Raw genomic sequence first — 14,664 nt, 5'->3', positions numbered from 1 at the left:
TCATATGCAGGTTCCTTACATCTCCTGTCACTTACTGGTCACAGAGGGTTAATTTCATCATACTTTCTGCTGATATTAACCAATTCTTCCGGGCAACCCATGGGGAAGCCAGAACCGCCTTGAGTACAGCCTGTTGAGTGTCCAGGCACCACAGTCTCTCCTTATCCATTAACATGGGGTCTCCTTGGTGGGTGGTAATGATGGTAGCAGCTGGCTTTCATAAGCACACAGTGTGGTGGCAGTCATTTCTAGGGCCATTCTGGCTCAGAATCAAGGCAAGTAGCCAAGGCTTAGAGAGAAGGGCATAGGTTGGGGTGGGGACCCTGGCCTTGATACAAAGATGACTCCCAGAAAGCACAGCCCCCTATATTGTATACAGTAATTCATGCATATGAGTATGTGGACCAAAATAGCAGTCTGTGTAGGAGACATACAGCTGGCGCTCTGTATTTGTGGTTTCCACATCCTAGGATTCAACCAACTACAGATTTAAATATTCGGAAAAAAGATTTGCTGCTTTACCCGACAAGTACAGACTTTTTTCCCTTGTCACTGTTCCCAAAACAATACAGCATAACAACTATTTACATAGCATTTACATTTTGTATTAGGCATTATAAGGGATCTAGAGATTATTTAAAGTAGACAGGAGGACGTACATAGGTTATGTGCAAACACTGTATCATTTTATATAAGGGACAGACGTTAATATCTGCAGGATGTCCTGGAACATGTATCGACATATATACTTGTGCACTTTCATATGCACAGTAATTTAACTTCATGTGTTGTCATTTAAAAAATAATCTCAGTTGAAGCTTATACATGAGCAGATTATGTACGGTAAATGGAAGGCAGCAGACTCCTTAAGAGCAGACGCTCAGATGGACTTCCTGTGTTTGAATCCCAGCTTGAACATCTAGCTGTGTGAGCAGAAGCCTCAATTTTTCCATCTATAAAATGGGTCTAATTATAGTATCTACTTCACAGGGTTGTGATGAGGACTAAATTAGACAATATATATAAGGCACTCAGAACATTGACTATCACATAACCATCCCTAAATATTTGCTGTTATTATTATAATTAATCAACTTCACTTTCTCTGCTAAAAAAAAGTCAGGGAAGCCCATAGATAAACTTCTACAGTGTGGTGAACATAAACCACACAACACAGGAGACCTGGATTATCAGCCAGGTGCCGTGTGACCTCAGCCTCTCTGTTTCTCAGCTTTCTGTTCTTTGAACAAAGAGCTTTGAACTAGATGTTCTCAGGTGTCAAGTCCACGTTTAACAGTTGTGTGGTTTGCTATCAGGTATAAATTCTCTTCATTTTTAAGGGCAATTTTGCATTTCCTCTAATTGCATACGTATTGATGAAAGCATGCAAGTTTTTATCACTTTTTATCGTTTGTGTAAGATTGAAAAAGAAAATAAACTCCATGTGTTTTAGAACAGGAATGTGACAACAGAAATGTTTTATAGAAAATAACGTCAGCCAGGCATGGTGGATCATGACTGTAATCCCAGCACTTTGGGAGGCCGAGGTGGGTGGATCACCTGAGGTCAGGTGTTCAACACCAGTCCGGGCAACATGGTAAAATCCCATCTCTACTAAAAATACAAAAATTAGCTGGGCATGGTGGTGGGGGCCTGTAATCCCAGCTACTCGGGAGGCCGAGGCACGAGAATAGCTTGAACCCAAGAGGCAGAGGTTGCAGTGAGCCAAGATTGCACCATTGCACTCCAGGCTGGGCAGCAGAGTGAGACTCCATCTCAAAAAAAAAGAAAAGAATGTCTTCTGTACATACATACGTATCCCACCTTTTCCTAGTTTAGTATTTAAAGAATCACAGAATTACACATAACACAGTAAGCTGAAGGGGGGAAAAAAAATGATTGAAAGACAAACAGTAGGGCCTTCCAGGAATAGGTTCATCTAGAAACCCATGCCATGGAGTCTTGTCAGTTTAATGTGGATTGTCAGAATATCTGACTCCCAGCTTTCTAGGAGCCAATGGGAAATTACATACGCTTAACGTAAATTACATGAAATGACATAAATGTAAATTACATAAGTATAGGAGCTGATATGAAATTACATAAATGTAATAAAATTTAATATAATGAACTTTAAGTGATTTATATAATATTCATAAATTTCATTATAAATATCAATATCATTAAATATAATACGTAATATATAAAACATTAGGAAGATTAAATATAATAATATTTAAAATGTAGTCTCCCTGACTGGAAAAAACAAATTTTTAAAGTTAAAATTCAATAGCATTTTTTCCCCTGAGGATGACAAAAAATGTCCTCAACAATTCAGTGAACATCATTTTTTGACAATTTGTGCGATAGAGTCCAGCTGTGCAGATGCTACCTGGAATAGCGTAAAATGAGTCCCAAGTATCTGGAAGAATTGAAGAAGTACACATGTGCCACCTTTCCAGATAGTCTCCAGAAAAATTCTCTTCCCAGCTAGACAGATAATTCTTGGCAGGGGATTTGGGACTGTGTCAAATACTTAGAGCACAGCTGTTTCTCAAGGGTTGATCTGGGGTAGGGTTAATACCCATTCATGAAGACCTAGAATTACAGACACTAGAGCTTCTACAGTTGTGAGTTTTCAAAATTCAAGTAATGAGCTGCTGTGATCCAATCTATGATCAAAGTTATTCTGACTTCCCATTTTCCCACTAATTAGTCCACCACTCTGGCACCCTCATGACCTAACCAAAGCTTTGTATCCTTAGTGGCCCCAAGTTTTCTTCTTGTTCTTATTCTCTCTTTCATCAGGCTATCCTAGGAGTGAAAGAACTGCATAGTACTTGCTTTCTGTATTCAAGGCAGTATCCAGTGCTTTTTAAGGCTTAAACAAATAAGTAGGTAAATGACCGCTGTTTTAAATCAATATTGCATTTAGGAATAAACTACATTCCCTCTAATGATAAGTCAGCTTAACTTTGCTAATTTGATAACTTCTGATTTTAGAGTTTCTCATCTTTTCTTTCCTTTTTATACCTTGTTAATTAAGCTTTCAGTGGTAAAGTGTAAATTGTGACAACTGGACCCTGAAATAGAAAATTATTTCAACTTAGTTGAGTTTTATTGCTTTTGCATCGTTTTAAATTACTTCCAAATATGCTGAATCCCTGAGAAACAATATTCCACCCAAAATGCAAGTGTGTATAATATTGGAAGAATTAAACTGTAAAGTCATATTACACAGGATATCTAATGTCAAAGCCTCTAGTGCATTAACTGACTTACTTGACCCTGGTTTAGTGTTTCTTTTGTCTCTGTAGATCAGTCAAACTTTGATACCATTTTTACAGAGTGTTAAAGAGACAGCATTAGAAACTGTTTATCCTGTCAAGAAGTAGAATTCTGGAAGATTATCATACTGTTTGAAAGATCAGTAATAACGAGTGGATAATGATGAAAGAGCTGACCAAAAACTTAAATGAGCTAAAGCCCACAATTTGATTATTATTTGAATGTGTATAATTCTGAAGACCTCTTTAAGCATGAACTAAAAAACAAACTTTTAGAGCTACTAATTTTGTAGCACTTCAAACAAAAAAGATAACATTTGTAATATTTTAGATTAATTGTGATAACAGACTATAGGATATCACATCATTTAGTTCTGTCATTTATTCATGCAAATTTTCTTGAACACCTTTTATTTTCAGAGAACTGTACTGGATGTATAGTATGTGTGTACTGGTGTGGTTAAAACAAAGAAAGCCTCCTGTCTTCATGGATCTTCTAGGAAATTTCATGTACATACATACATACATACCTACCTACATACATACATACATACATACATACATTTATTTATTTATTTATTTATTTATTTATTTATTTATTTATTGGCAAGGTCTTGCTCTGTTGCTCAGGCTGGACTGCACTGGCGCAATCCTGGCCTCCAGTGATTCTTTCACCTGGGCCTACAGGTGCACACCGCAAAGCCTGGCTATTTTTAGTTTTTTATAGAGACAGGGTCTTGCTATTTGCCCAGGCTGGTCTAGAGCTCCTGGGCTCAAGCAATCCTCTCACTTCAGCCTCCCAAAATGCTGGGGTTACAGGCATGAGCCACCTTGCCTGGCTTATGTATTTAATTTAAAAAAAAAAGTTAGGAACCACTCATTTTAAACAAAATTATAATCTTGGTATTTTCCCATCACTGTGAGTCAACACTACAGAAATGTAGCTAATGTACATTTTTCAGGAACTGGAGTACAACAGAAAAAAATTAATTGAAGTGGAGAAGGTGTCTCTTATCCATGCTTTTGACTTTCCTTAGTCTGAGTTGACCTGTTTGTGCTGCAAACCAAATTATTAGTACAATTTCACTCCCTTTCTTCATTGTCCCCATTGTTACCAATTAAATCTTCTATTTTTCAGTCTTTTTATTTCTTATACTATTGATATTCAACATCACCTTGTAGGTCATAACTATAAGATGCTAATTAAAAATATTTCAAGTTGACTTATGACATTACTAAATTATGGGAAATTTAAGGAGTTTTGTTCCTGGATATTTCTATTCTCTTACAACTTGCCACCACCTACAGTTTCTGATGAAAATATTATGAAAACATTTTCTACAGCTGTTGAAGTCATGGAAATACAAACAAACAAACACAAAGTAGATGGGCTTATTTTGTATGACGAACAGATGATAGATTTGGTAGACTCAGCCTGTGATCCGCTCAAGTTCTGCCCCAGAGGTCAATGGAGCTGAGGCAGGTCCTTCAGAAACAATGTAAATTCCTTTCCTGTAACCAGGCTACCCTGGTTTAAAATATCTTTTCATCTCCATTACGAGGATAAACTGATTAGGTCAGTGGCAAAAACTACAGTTACCTTGGCACCAACCTAATAGTTTCTCCATCGAGGAGCAAGGGACAATTGTAATTCTCCCCTATTTCAATCATTTTTTCTCACTTAAGACAAGTTGTTGAAGAACTAAATATAGTTGTTTTTCTTCGAGACTTTCTACTTGTTTTCCCCGGTGTTAAAAGCTTGACACACTCTTAGACAAAATGAAATAATATTAGCAATGTTATTACAAACTTCAGTTATAACCAAAAGCAAATCATGATGTAAAATACTTCTGTTCATTACCAGTGATTTGATCATGGGTCTGATACATGACCATATTTGACCTTGAAAAAACCTCATAACAAGCTTATTAGGATGTGCACTGATAATTCTTGGTTGCTCTTGGCAAACAGAACGTTTTGCCTAAGGGAAAATTTAAATTCTGGAGCTGCTCTTTTTTTCCTCACCTTACTGTGTAACCTTGAAATAACCTTGAAATAACACAAAGACTAAACTGCAGGTGGTGGTTATTTAAGAGCCTTAGGCAGTTTAAGCAAAATCTGGTGTGTCGGAGAACTCTATTTTTGAAAAGGTGCTTTCAAGATGTTATTTTCCTGAGTAAGATGCTTATGAAAGATCTGTCTACAATTTGTTTAGAAAAGCTAATCTGCAGTTTTAAAAAAATCTTTTTACATAATTCATCTTAGTATCTGAAAATTTTCTGGTTTAACTTTCAAGGTTTTATTTTTTTTTTAATTTATAATAAACTTTCCCAATGACAGATTAAATTACATGCCCAGAAGCTGTTCTCAAAGGGCAAAGTACTAGAAAGAAATAATGTTAAAGAATCCTGAAGGGAGAGCTTCCAATTTCAGTTCAACAAAGAATAAATTCAGCAGAGAGGTTGACTTGATCTCTGTTTATGAAATACAGTATTTTTCTGCGTCTAGATTAGTATATCTTTTTGGCTCAATGCTTTGTTTTTTCAAATGACTTTCATCATCTTCCTGATAACATTGATTATTAAAATTTAGATGCGACATAAGAAACTGAGTGACCTGTCCAGGGAGTTTATTTTATACAAGGTAGTCTGAGATCCTGTCTATTTCTTGGACCTTGTAAGGTCCATACCTCATGTGTTGATTTCAGTTACTGAGGAGGTTACTGGGACCTTATAGGCTACAGTGCAAGTTGTTCTGACAGGTCTTTAACTGATCTTCCCGCTTTTGGAGCACAAATGGCAAACTGTTGTTTTGTTATGTTTTTTCTCAAGAGTGTGTGGCATGTTGCCATCTTCCATCTTCTGTGAGTTTCCTGATGACTGTCTTTATGTGTTCTGTTGTTAGGTCAATAGAAGAACTTCTTCCTGACTCCCTTGCCTCTTTAGTTGATGAAAATGATAGGACAGTTTCGTGAGCGAATAATTTCTTATCATTTTCTTACTGAAAAACTCTCCCACAAAAGGAGTTGGTTAAGCATTAAGCGAACGTTCCACATAGAGCTCTGGCAATGGGAGGAACATAAAAGATTGTTGGGTCTAAAAGGAAGAATCAAATGTTGCTCATCAGTTTTAAACAACACCTAAAGAGCAGACAAAAGGGTCCTCTTTCAGTTTTTCTGAAACCGTGTTGTAATGACAAAATGGTTTTGTGTGTCTGTGTGGTTCTGTTTCTGTTTTGTTTTTGACTTCACAGGAAGAGGTTTAAACATGAAGGCAAACCTTATAGATGTTAGCATGGCTACATATAAAGCAAAGCTGCCTCTTTTTTTTTTTTTTTTTTTCTCTTTTCTCTGCTTCCATTTAGGCCTATCACATAATTTAAGAAAACATAAAATTTAACCACAGGAGCGCTAACTATAGTGTGACAAAAAAACCCTGATCAATTTTGTTTTCGCAGCACGATATTATCAAAGATTTAAGAAACAAATTTGCCAGCCTCGGCGAGAACTCTCTGGTAACAGCATAAATGTCTGTGTTGGTTGCTTTTGATTTAAAGGTTTCTTTTTTCATTTGTTTGAGCCCATTTCTTTCCCCCCTCCTTTTAGTTCACTTTATTTTTCATATTCTGTAACTAGCAAGCCTTCATTTTTTAAACCTCTTCCATCTTCCAGTGTCTATTTTCTGTATTTTGGATGGAAAGTTTATGGCAGCAAAGCTGTCATTCTGGCTACCTCTGCTGCAGCTCTTCCTGCTGTTAGGTCATATATGTTTTGGCCGTTGTGTTTATGGACATGATACTAATTGACTGTTTCATGTCCCATTGACTAAGCTTCTCTACCACGCCATTTGATGGACTCACTGTCATAGGGCTCTATGCAACTTTCATTCTGCAACTTATACTGCTTAGTTCCTTCTCAATTCTCCAGTGAACTGGATTGCTCAAGTGAATGGTCATACCAGTCTTGAACTTGCTGTGCCTTTATATTTTATTTTTATTTTCTTCTTTATGTTTTCAGTGGTAGCTTAAGTGGAAAAGAATAAACTCCAGCCATTGCTCCAGCAGCACCATGCAGTATCGTTTGTTACCACCAGAGAATACAAAATATAAAGGCACATTGCATCTCTTATTCTTTGGGGGTGACTGGGGAGATCTGTATCATAAATCCACTACTTTGTTGAAGCCTCCCTTTTTATTCATATCAGCTTTCAATTTTGCTTAAACTTCAAGACATCTCAGTTAATGTTTTTCTGTGATTCAGTGATACCTTGCAACTCGAGCCATTTGCTGAGCAGTATCAAGTTATGGCCATGGCATGGGAGATTATTAAAAACGTGACAAACTTATGCACAAATGTATAAATCAGAAAGTGCAAGCTTCATTGACGAAGTACAGTACTTCAAAACCGTGATACAGGCTTTGGATGAATCAAATAATTAAAATTGAGAAAAACAAATCCATGCTGATAAACCAGTACCAAAAGCATATCAAGAAAACTATAAAGGGGGGGGGGAAAAACAAGAGTTGAATATGTTAATAATATCTGTTTAAAAACATCGTTGGTGTTGAAATGGTCCATAATGTTGTCATAGAGCCCATACATGAAGAGATGACTAAAAATATGGTCTGTAGAAATCTGCTGTGCTTACTGATACCCTCAACATAAATGGTTGGGATTTGTGTTCAGGAAAAAGAAATGGAAAAGCAAAAGCTTCTATACCAGCAAGCCCGACTCCACGACCGTGGTGCGGCTGAGATGGTGCTGCAGACCATCAGTGCCAGCAAAGGTAAGGTTCCTTGGGTTCCCCTCACAAATGTCTGTTCTTCAGATTTCCTCGTTACTCTCAAGGTGCTCCCTCATTTCAATTCCACCGACTCATTTAGTCCCAGGGTTTCTGGTTCATGACTGTATCAGGTGCCTGTTCACAAATACGAGCTCTCATTGTTTACAGAGACCAAAGTTAATTTGTTTTTCAGAGTCTTACTATACAGCTTCATTTTCATTCTGTTCTTTAAGTTTTGGAAACTATGTTATAACTAAACCTTAGCAGACTGATCCTATAAAATGGGGGTGGCCGAGCTTTTTCTTTAAGGCCAGAGAGTCAATGTTTTCAGCTTCGAGGACTATGCAACCTGTCACAGCTCTTCAACTGTGCCGTGTTAGCACGAAAGCTGCCAGCCACAATAAGTAAACGAGCAGGGTGGCTGTGTTCCAAAACAACTTCATTTACACACAGTTTGTTTACACACACACACACACGTGGCAAGCTGTAATTTTGTTAAGTAATTTATGGTAGTTTGCTGACCCTTGATACAAATATGGAGACTTTTAAAGTGAGACTTTTTTAACAATGAAGATGCTGTCGTATATCTCAGTAGCCAGTTGTTTCAAGATGATTTTTTTTGTACATTCATAATAGCTTCTTTGTGAAAATATTTTAAATATAATTTGTAATGGAAAGGAAAAGTAATGGTGGTATATTCTGTTATTAGGTACCCTTGTCCTTAAATAGAAGATTATTTCTATTTCTAAGATAAATAGAGGTGAACAATGAAAAATAAAATATGATATACTAAAGAAAATTTTGTGTTATTATCCAAATAACTTAAAATTGAGAATAGTCTGCTTAATAAACCATACTACAAACATATTAAAATAAAAGTGATACAATAAAAATGATGAAAGTTCTTCATATATAATATTGTTGAGAAGAGGGAGAGAAATTTTCTTTAAAGAAAGTTTTAAGTAGCTCATACTTATTTTAATGTTTATTAAACCCATGAATAATCTTGAATCTTAACAATTTCAGGTCTCAATATTTCAAGATCAGTTGTCTTCCTATTCTGTTACTTCTATATCTTCTTAAGGTTTCAGTTCTTAGATATTGTAGGGAATTTATTTAAAATGTTGATGCCAAATATGCATTATTATTATTTTATTATTTTTTGGAACATAAGTCAGTCTCCCTCCACCATTATAGAGATTGCTTGCGGGGGAGCATAATAATTTTTAAAGTGCAGCATTGGAGGTAGAATAGGTTAATATAGAAGGCGAAATGATACAAGAAACACTACTTTTTTATATTTCTTAGGTGAAACTGGACCAATGGTAGCAGCTACTTTGAAACTTGGAATTGCTATTTTAAATGGTGGGAACTCCACAGTACAGCAGGTAATAGCTTCCAGTCATTCACATAATGTACTTTTCAGACAAATGGACGATATAGTAAAGAACTATTTGTTGTAAAATGTTTTATTTTCTATGTACAATATGGTTCAATTTTAGTTTACCACGGTACTGAAGAGAAAGCAAAAGAGGGAAAAAGTAATTATGTGATAGTGTTACAAATCCAAACCTCAAATGATGTCAACATATCTGAAAACACCAAATGTGGCCTTTCGTCATGGCAAGTGAATTCTGGTGCTGAGGTATGAACCACTCTCGCACCATGCATTTACCAAACGGTGGCTGTCTGGTTTTGGAACCTGGCAAGGGTAACCATCTCGTTCTGTTCCCAGAATAAGTGATTATATAGCTTTTTAAAAAGGAAAAATAAAACAATCTCTCCAAAACATTTATCAAAACATAAAGTCTCTTGCTTATGTTTTACTTAAGAAGACCCTCATTACTTAGTATATATATTCAGAAGTCCTTAGATCCAGAGGCAGTAGTGAGAGATCCTGTAATGTATACTGCTTGTCTATGCGGAACTTGTCTGTTTTCTTTGTAACTTCGAATATGTATTCCACCATCTCCTTTACTGTAAGCCACATTCCTTTGTTTGAAAAGAATGATTAAGTGTTTCATTTTTTATTTGACTAAAAGTTATCACACCCCCCATAAATGGCTATATGATTTTGTGTCTGTGTGTATATGTGTGTCTGTACATCTGTGTATCATACATACACTATGTTTATATTTGCTATTTGTGCATGTGTGTATATATATATGCATATGTGCATATACTTTGTGTGTATGTATCCTTTACATATTTAGTTTATATTGCCTTCGCTATCTGAAAAATATTACTACTAAAATTTTATCTGCTTAGCTAAGCCCTTTTTAGAATAGCATGGATAATAGGAATTGTTCTGCTCTTCAAGATTTGGAGAAAAGCAGTATTCTTATTTCCTTAAACCTTTGAGCATGCTTTCTGTCATCTTGTATGTGCTTTTACATTTGAAATCTCCAATACATTTTAACCATGTCAGAAATAGCTATTTCATTGTGCTATGTAACAGTAAGCTAACAAGACAAAGCATTGCTTTAGCATTTTTTTACATTTATGTTTAACCAAAATTTTGACCATAGATTCTGGATGTCATTCTGAGAACAAAGGAGAAAATTTTAATAGCCAAATGATTCCTATTGTTTTTTCAGTTTAAAGACTATGGAAATGGAAACTGAATTTCAGTCGATAGCATTAGCACATGGCAGTCACAACTCTCAGATTGTAATGCTGTTTTGGGTTTTTTGTTTTGTTTTGTTTTGTTTTTTGAGATGTCACCCAGGCTGGAGTGCAGTGGTGCTATCTCTGCTCACTGCAGCCTCCGCCTCCTGGGTTCAAGGAATTCTCCTGCCTCAGCCTCCCGAGTAACTGGGACTACAGGCACAGGCCACCACACCTAGCTGATTTTTGTATTTTTTAGTAGAGACGGGGTTTCACTATGTTGGCCAGGCTGGTCTCAAACTCCTGACCTCATGATTTGCCCACCTCGACCTCCCAAAGTGCTGGGATTACAGGTGTGAGCCACTGCGCCCGGCCTGTAATGAAATCACCTTGGTGTGGAAACCTGTGAATAACATCTATGGGAATTTTCTTCCCAGTTAACTTGTGAGTGAGTATCTGAATCGCCAAATTACTTTAAAAGTGACCAGAAGAGAATTAAGAGTAATATTACCCCTGACATTTTTGGTGCTTGTGGTCATGTGTAAGGCAACTAACCCTCTTATTCCAAGTTTGTGTAATTATCTTGCTTTGAGGCGTGTGTTCCTACTTCATGATAAAGATGACATTAGTCATGTGTGTACACAGTGAATATTTTCTGTTTTTAGAATGGAAAGCCTGTTTTGGTTGTTTATTTATTTAACAAACAATGAGATTTTTGTTCAGTGGCCATGTGGTTTCTATAATTCCCATAGAAAATGCTTGACTACCTCAAGGAGAAAAAGGATGTGGGCTTCTTTCAGAGCCTGGCCGGCCTGATGCAGTCATGTAGGTAAGGACTCGCTTCCTTCTTGGGGTTCTACTCAGTGGTTGTATTTTTTCGAAGCATGTGTTTCTTACTCTGACGATAATTACACATAGAAGAATAGTTACTGATTAGCAACACTTTAAAGTGGGATAATCAGCAGTGTCTTCTTTTCTATCTTTTTTTAGGGGGTTGATAATATCATAATAAATCACTTACAGAATGGTAATAATGCCTTAAAATAGCTTTCCTGTGGTACTATAATCCCAGAACTTTGGGAGGAAGAGATAGAGGATCCCTTGAGGCCAGCAATTCAAGACCAGCCTGGGTAACAGGGCAAGACTCCATCTCTACAAAAAGATTTAAAAAAAAAAAAAAAAACTTAGCCAGGCATGGTGGCACACACCTGTACCATAGTCCTAGCTACTCAGGAGGCTGAGGTGGGAAGATTTCTTGAGCCCAGAAGTTTGAGGCTGCAGTGAGCTATGACAGCACCACTACTCCAGCCTGAGAGACAGAGTAAGACCCTAACTCTAATTAAAAAAAAAAAAAAAAAAAAAGGATTCCCCGTATTTAAATAGGGATCTTAGAGAATTAGTGTATATTCTTCATACTTGAAAATGAGTTGTGTATGCTTTTTTAAAAAAGGAAATTCTATTTAGTTTTATTTAGGAGCTTGTAGGCCATTTCTCATTTTATGACCAAATGATCATTCACTCATTTGTGGTAATCATTTTCCATTTTTTTTTCAAGATTTAAAGTCATTCAGACAGCATTTGACTAAGGAATCTGACACACATTTAATGTAACAAGCTATTCCAACTGCAAGAACATAATTATTAGAATTTTATTTCTGCATGTCTGCTAGCTTTGTAATGTACTCCCCATGTTGAAACCTATGAATGCTTTATGTTTGACTTTCACATGGATCATTTCAGTGTAGGCCCAGGGGAGACACTAGTCTGCCACTAAGAGAATATGGCTGGTAAGCAATGAATGGAGACATGTTTTCAGTGTACGTTAACATTTGGTTCACATTCCAAGATATGTGGTGTTGAGATGTTTGCTCTCCTGAACAAAGAAAATGTTCTATTAGTCCTCTAAATGTTTCCTTTTTCCTTGTTATTATAGTGTCCTTGACCTAAATGCATTTGAGCGACAAAACAAAGCTGAAGGTCTTGGGATGGTGACAGAGGAAGGATCAGGTATTAATAACTTACATTAAAAGGATCACCTGTCTCCCTTCCCTCCCTGAAATGAGTCAGTTATCAATTACCTTTCAAGCAGAGAGATACGAAGTTATTTTAAAATCGATGAAATGCTTACGTGATTTATTTCAAAGTTCGTAGTTGGACACCCGTCACACCCCAACACCAAGCTTCCACGCCGGTCATTAACTCCTTGTGTGCCAGCCCCGTTGCCAGCGGCCTTTCCCCTTGTTGGGTTTTCAGTAAGGAATAATGGTTGAATGAAGGATCAAGATCCTTTATTAGAGAATTTTCTGGGAAATCATAAACCACATAGATGAACCTTTCACGAACGTTTGACTTTCTTTGGCCACTTTAGGAAAGTCGGGCTCTCAGATTCTTCTATTTCCTTAGGATAGTCATCCTTTGAGCTCCTTCAGTCTACTCTCATTCCTGTTCTCTCCTCTCTCCTCTCCCCTTCCAGCACAGTGATCCTCATATCCATACATGTTTGCAAGTCTAGATTGATAAAAGAAATTAAAGAGCAATTATTGTGCTTAAATAATTCTGTGCACAAAAGCAGTGATTCACGTGATCTTAGAATTTTTCTCTCTGTAAATAGATGCTGGTATAAACTAGAGAGTTTAGCATGCAATGCATTTAAAGCAGAAATAACTTTTGCTGCCCTTTCATTTTAGGAGTATTTATTAAGAAAAAAATCTTTAATAGCTTTTGGGTTGATTTGTTTTTATTCTTTTGTGTTTGATTTTTAAACTAGTTTTACTCAGGGCCCATGTGTTTATCTGTTTTTGTTTGTTTTGTGTGGTTTGGATATGTCTTCTTGTCAATTATTAGTTTTGGAATATTGGGTCTTTTATTGGACTAATCTTATTTCAAAAAATAATTTTTTCTCCCATCTGTCATTTGTAGTCTATGTTTATTTCTCTGAAATATTTTAGGATTAACTAATTTATCTATGTATTTTTTTGTTCTCACAAATAGGAAAGAGAATATTTCTTACTGTATTTTAAAGTTTATTATTAATACCCATCCTGACATTGCTACTGCTATGTGGCTCCTGTGTTTATTTTATTTTCTGCTTGACATTTGGATGTACAAGTCCAGTCACCAATTATAAGCCATATGGTTACTTAACTGAGTTAGCTACCTTCAAGAAAAATCACTGACACCATTCTATAACTTCTTAAGTTTTCTGGCCTAAGGTTCTGGCCTGAGGTTCAAAAGGAATGACCTTCAAGAAAAGTCACCAGAGCCACTCTAAACTTACTTAGGTTTTCTGGGCCCGTCTGGAGAACTTGGAGCCACTGCAGATCCCAGGGCCCATCACCTGCCTACCTCCAGCATCTCTCCAAAGTCCTAAGCAATTTTCAGCTACAAAATCTCTAAAAATGAATGAAGTCTCTGTCTAAAGCCTGACTTCCCTGTCTTGGAATTAGAAATCAATTTCATTTTCCCCTGTAGTTATTACCTAATGTTCCAGGGGCTCTGACCACAAATCCATCAGTCATTCTTAGTCACTGTTCATATCAGCTCCCAAAAGGAATAGCAGCCACTTAGGTTTATTTTCCTTAGCCTCCTTTCCTTTGTCAGGCAGATATGGATTGGAATAACATTTTTGAGTCCCAAATCAGAAAGAACTTTGTGAGAGTGACCATTCTGATGCGAGAATTCTTTATATCTCTCAAAATGAGATTGGTTTAACTTGTGCATTCTTTTTCAACACATAAGAAAATAATTACTCAAGCCGATTAACACATTTTGTATTATTTCCTTACAAACAGAAAAACAAAAGCAAAATCTCAACTTTTTTTTCTTTTTCCCCATTTCCTTTTCTTTCGACTACTGTAAATGTACTACCCTCCCTTCCTCAGTCATCACTCATGAGCGTGGTAATTATTAAAAATGAACTGTCTTTTGTTTATTTGCTCTTTTGTTTGTGGTTAGCTTTGTGCACAGACTTGATAGTGACAATTTTTGTG

At 36.4% G+C, this 14,664-nt stretch overlaps 1 protein-coding gene across 1 annotated transcript in view; it reads left to right on the top strand.

The window, feature by feature from the left end:
* Positions 1-14,664, top strand: part of RYR2 (ryanodine receptor 2) — a 557,611-nt gene that overhangs the window by 473,915 nt on the left and 69,032 nt on the right. The window contains exons 81-84 of the mRNA XM_031934901.1: positions 7,972-8,071; positions 9,377-9,456; positions 11,428-11,504; positions 12,609-12,682. Of these exons, the coding sequence (XP_031790761.1) occupies positions 7,972-8,071; positions 9,377-9,456; positions 11,428-11,504; positions 12,609-12,682 (331 nt within the window). The remainder of the gene's footprint in view (positions 1-7,971; positions 8,072-9,376; positions 9,457-11,427; positions 11,505-12,608; positions 12,683-14,664) is intronic.

Source organism: Piliocolobus tephrosceles, chromosome 1 (genome assembly GCF_002776525.5).
Source record: "Piliocolobus tephrosceles isolate RC106 chromosome 1, ASM277652v3, whole genome shotgun sequence".
In the NCBI taxonomy this organism is placed as follows: domain Eukaryota; kingdom Metazoa; phylum Chordata; class Mammalia; order Primates; family Cercopithecidae; genus Piliocolobus; species Piliocolobus tephrosceles.
The sequence above is the reverse complement of the archived record's forward strand: the minus strand, read 5'-3'. Positions and strand labels throughout refer to the sequence as shown.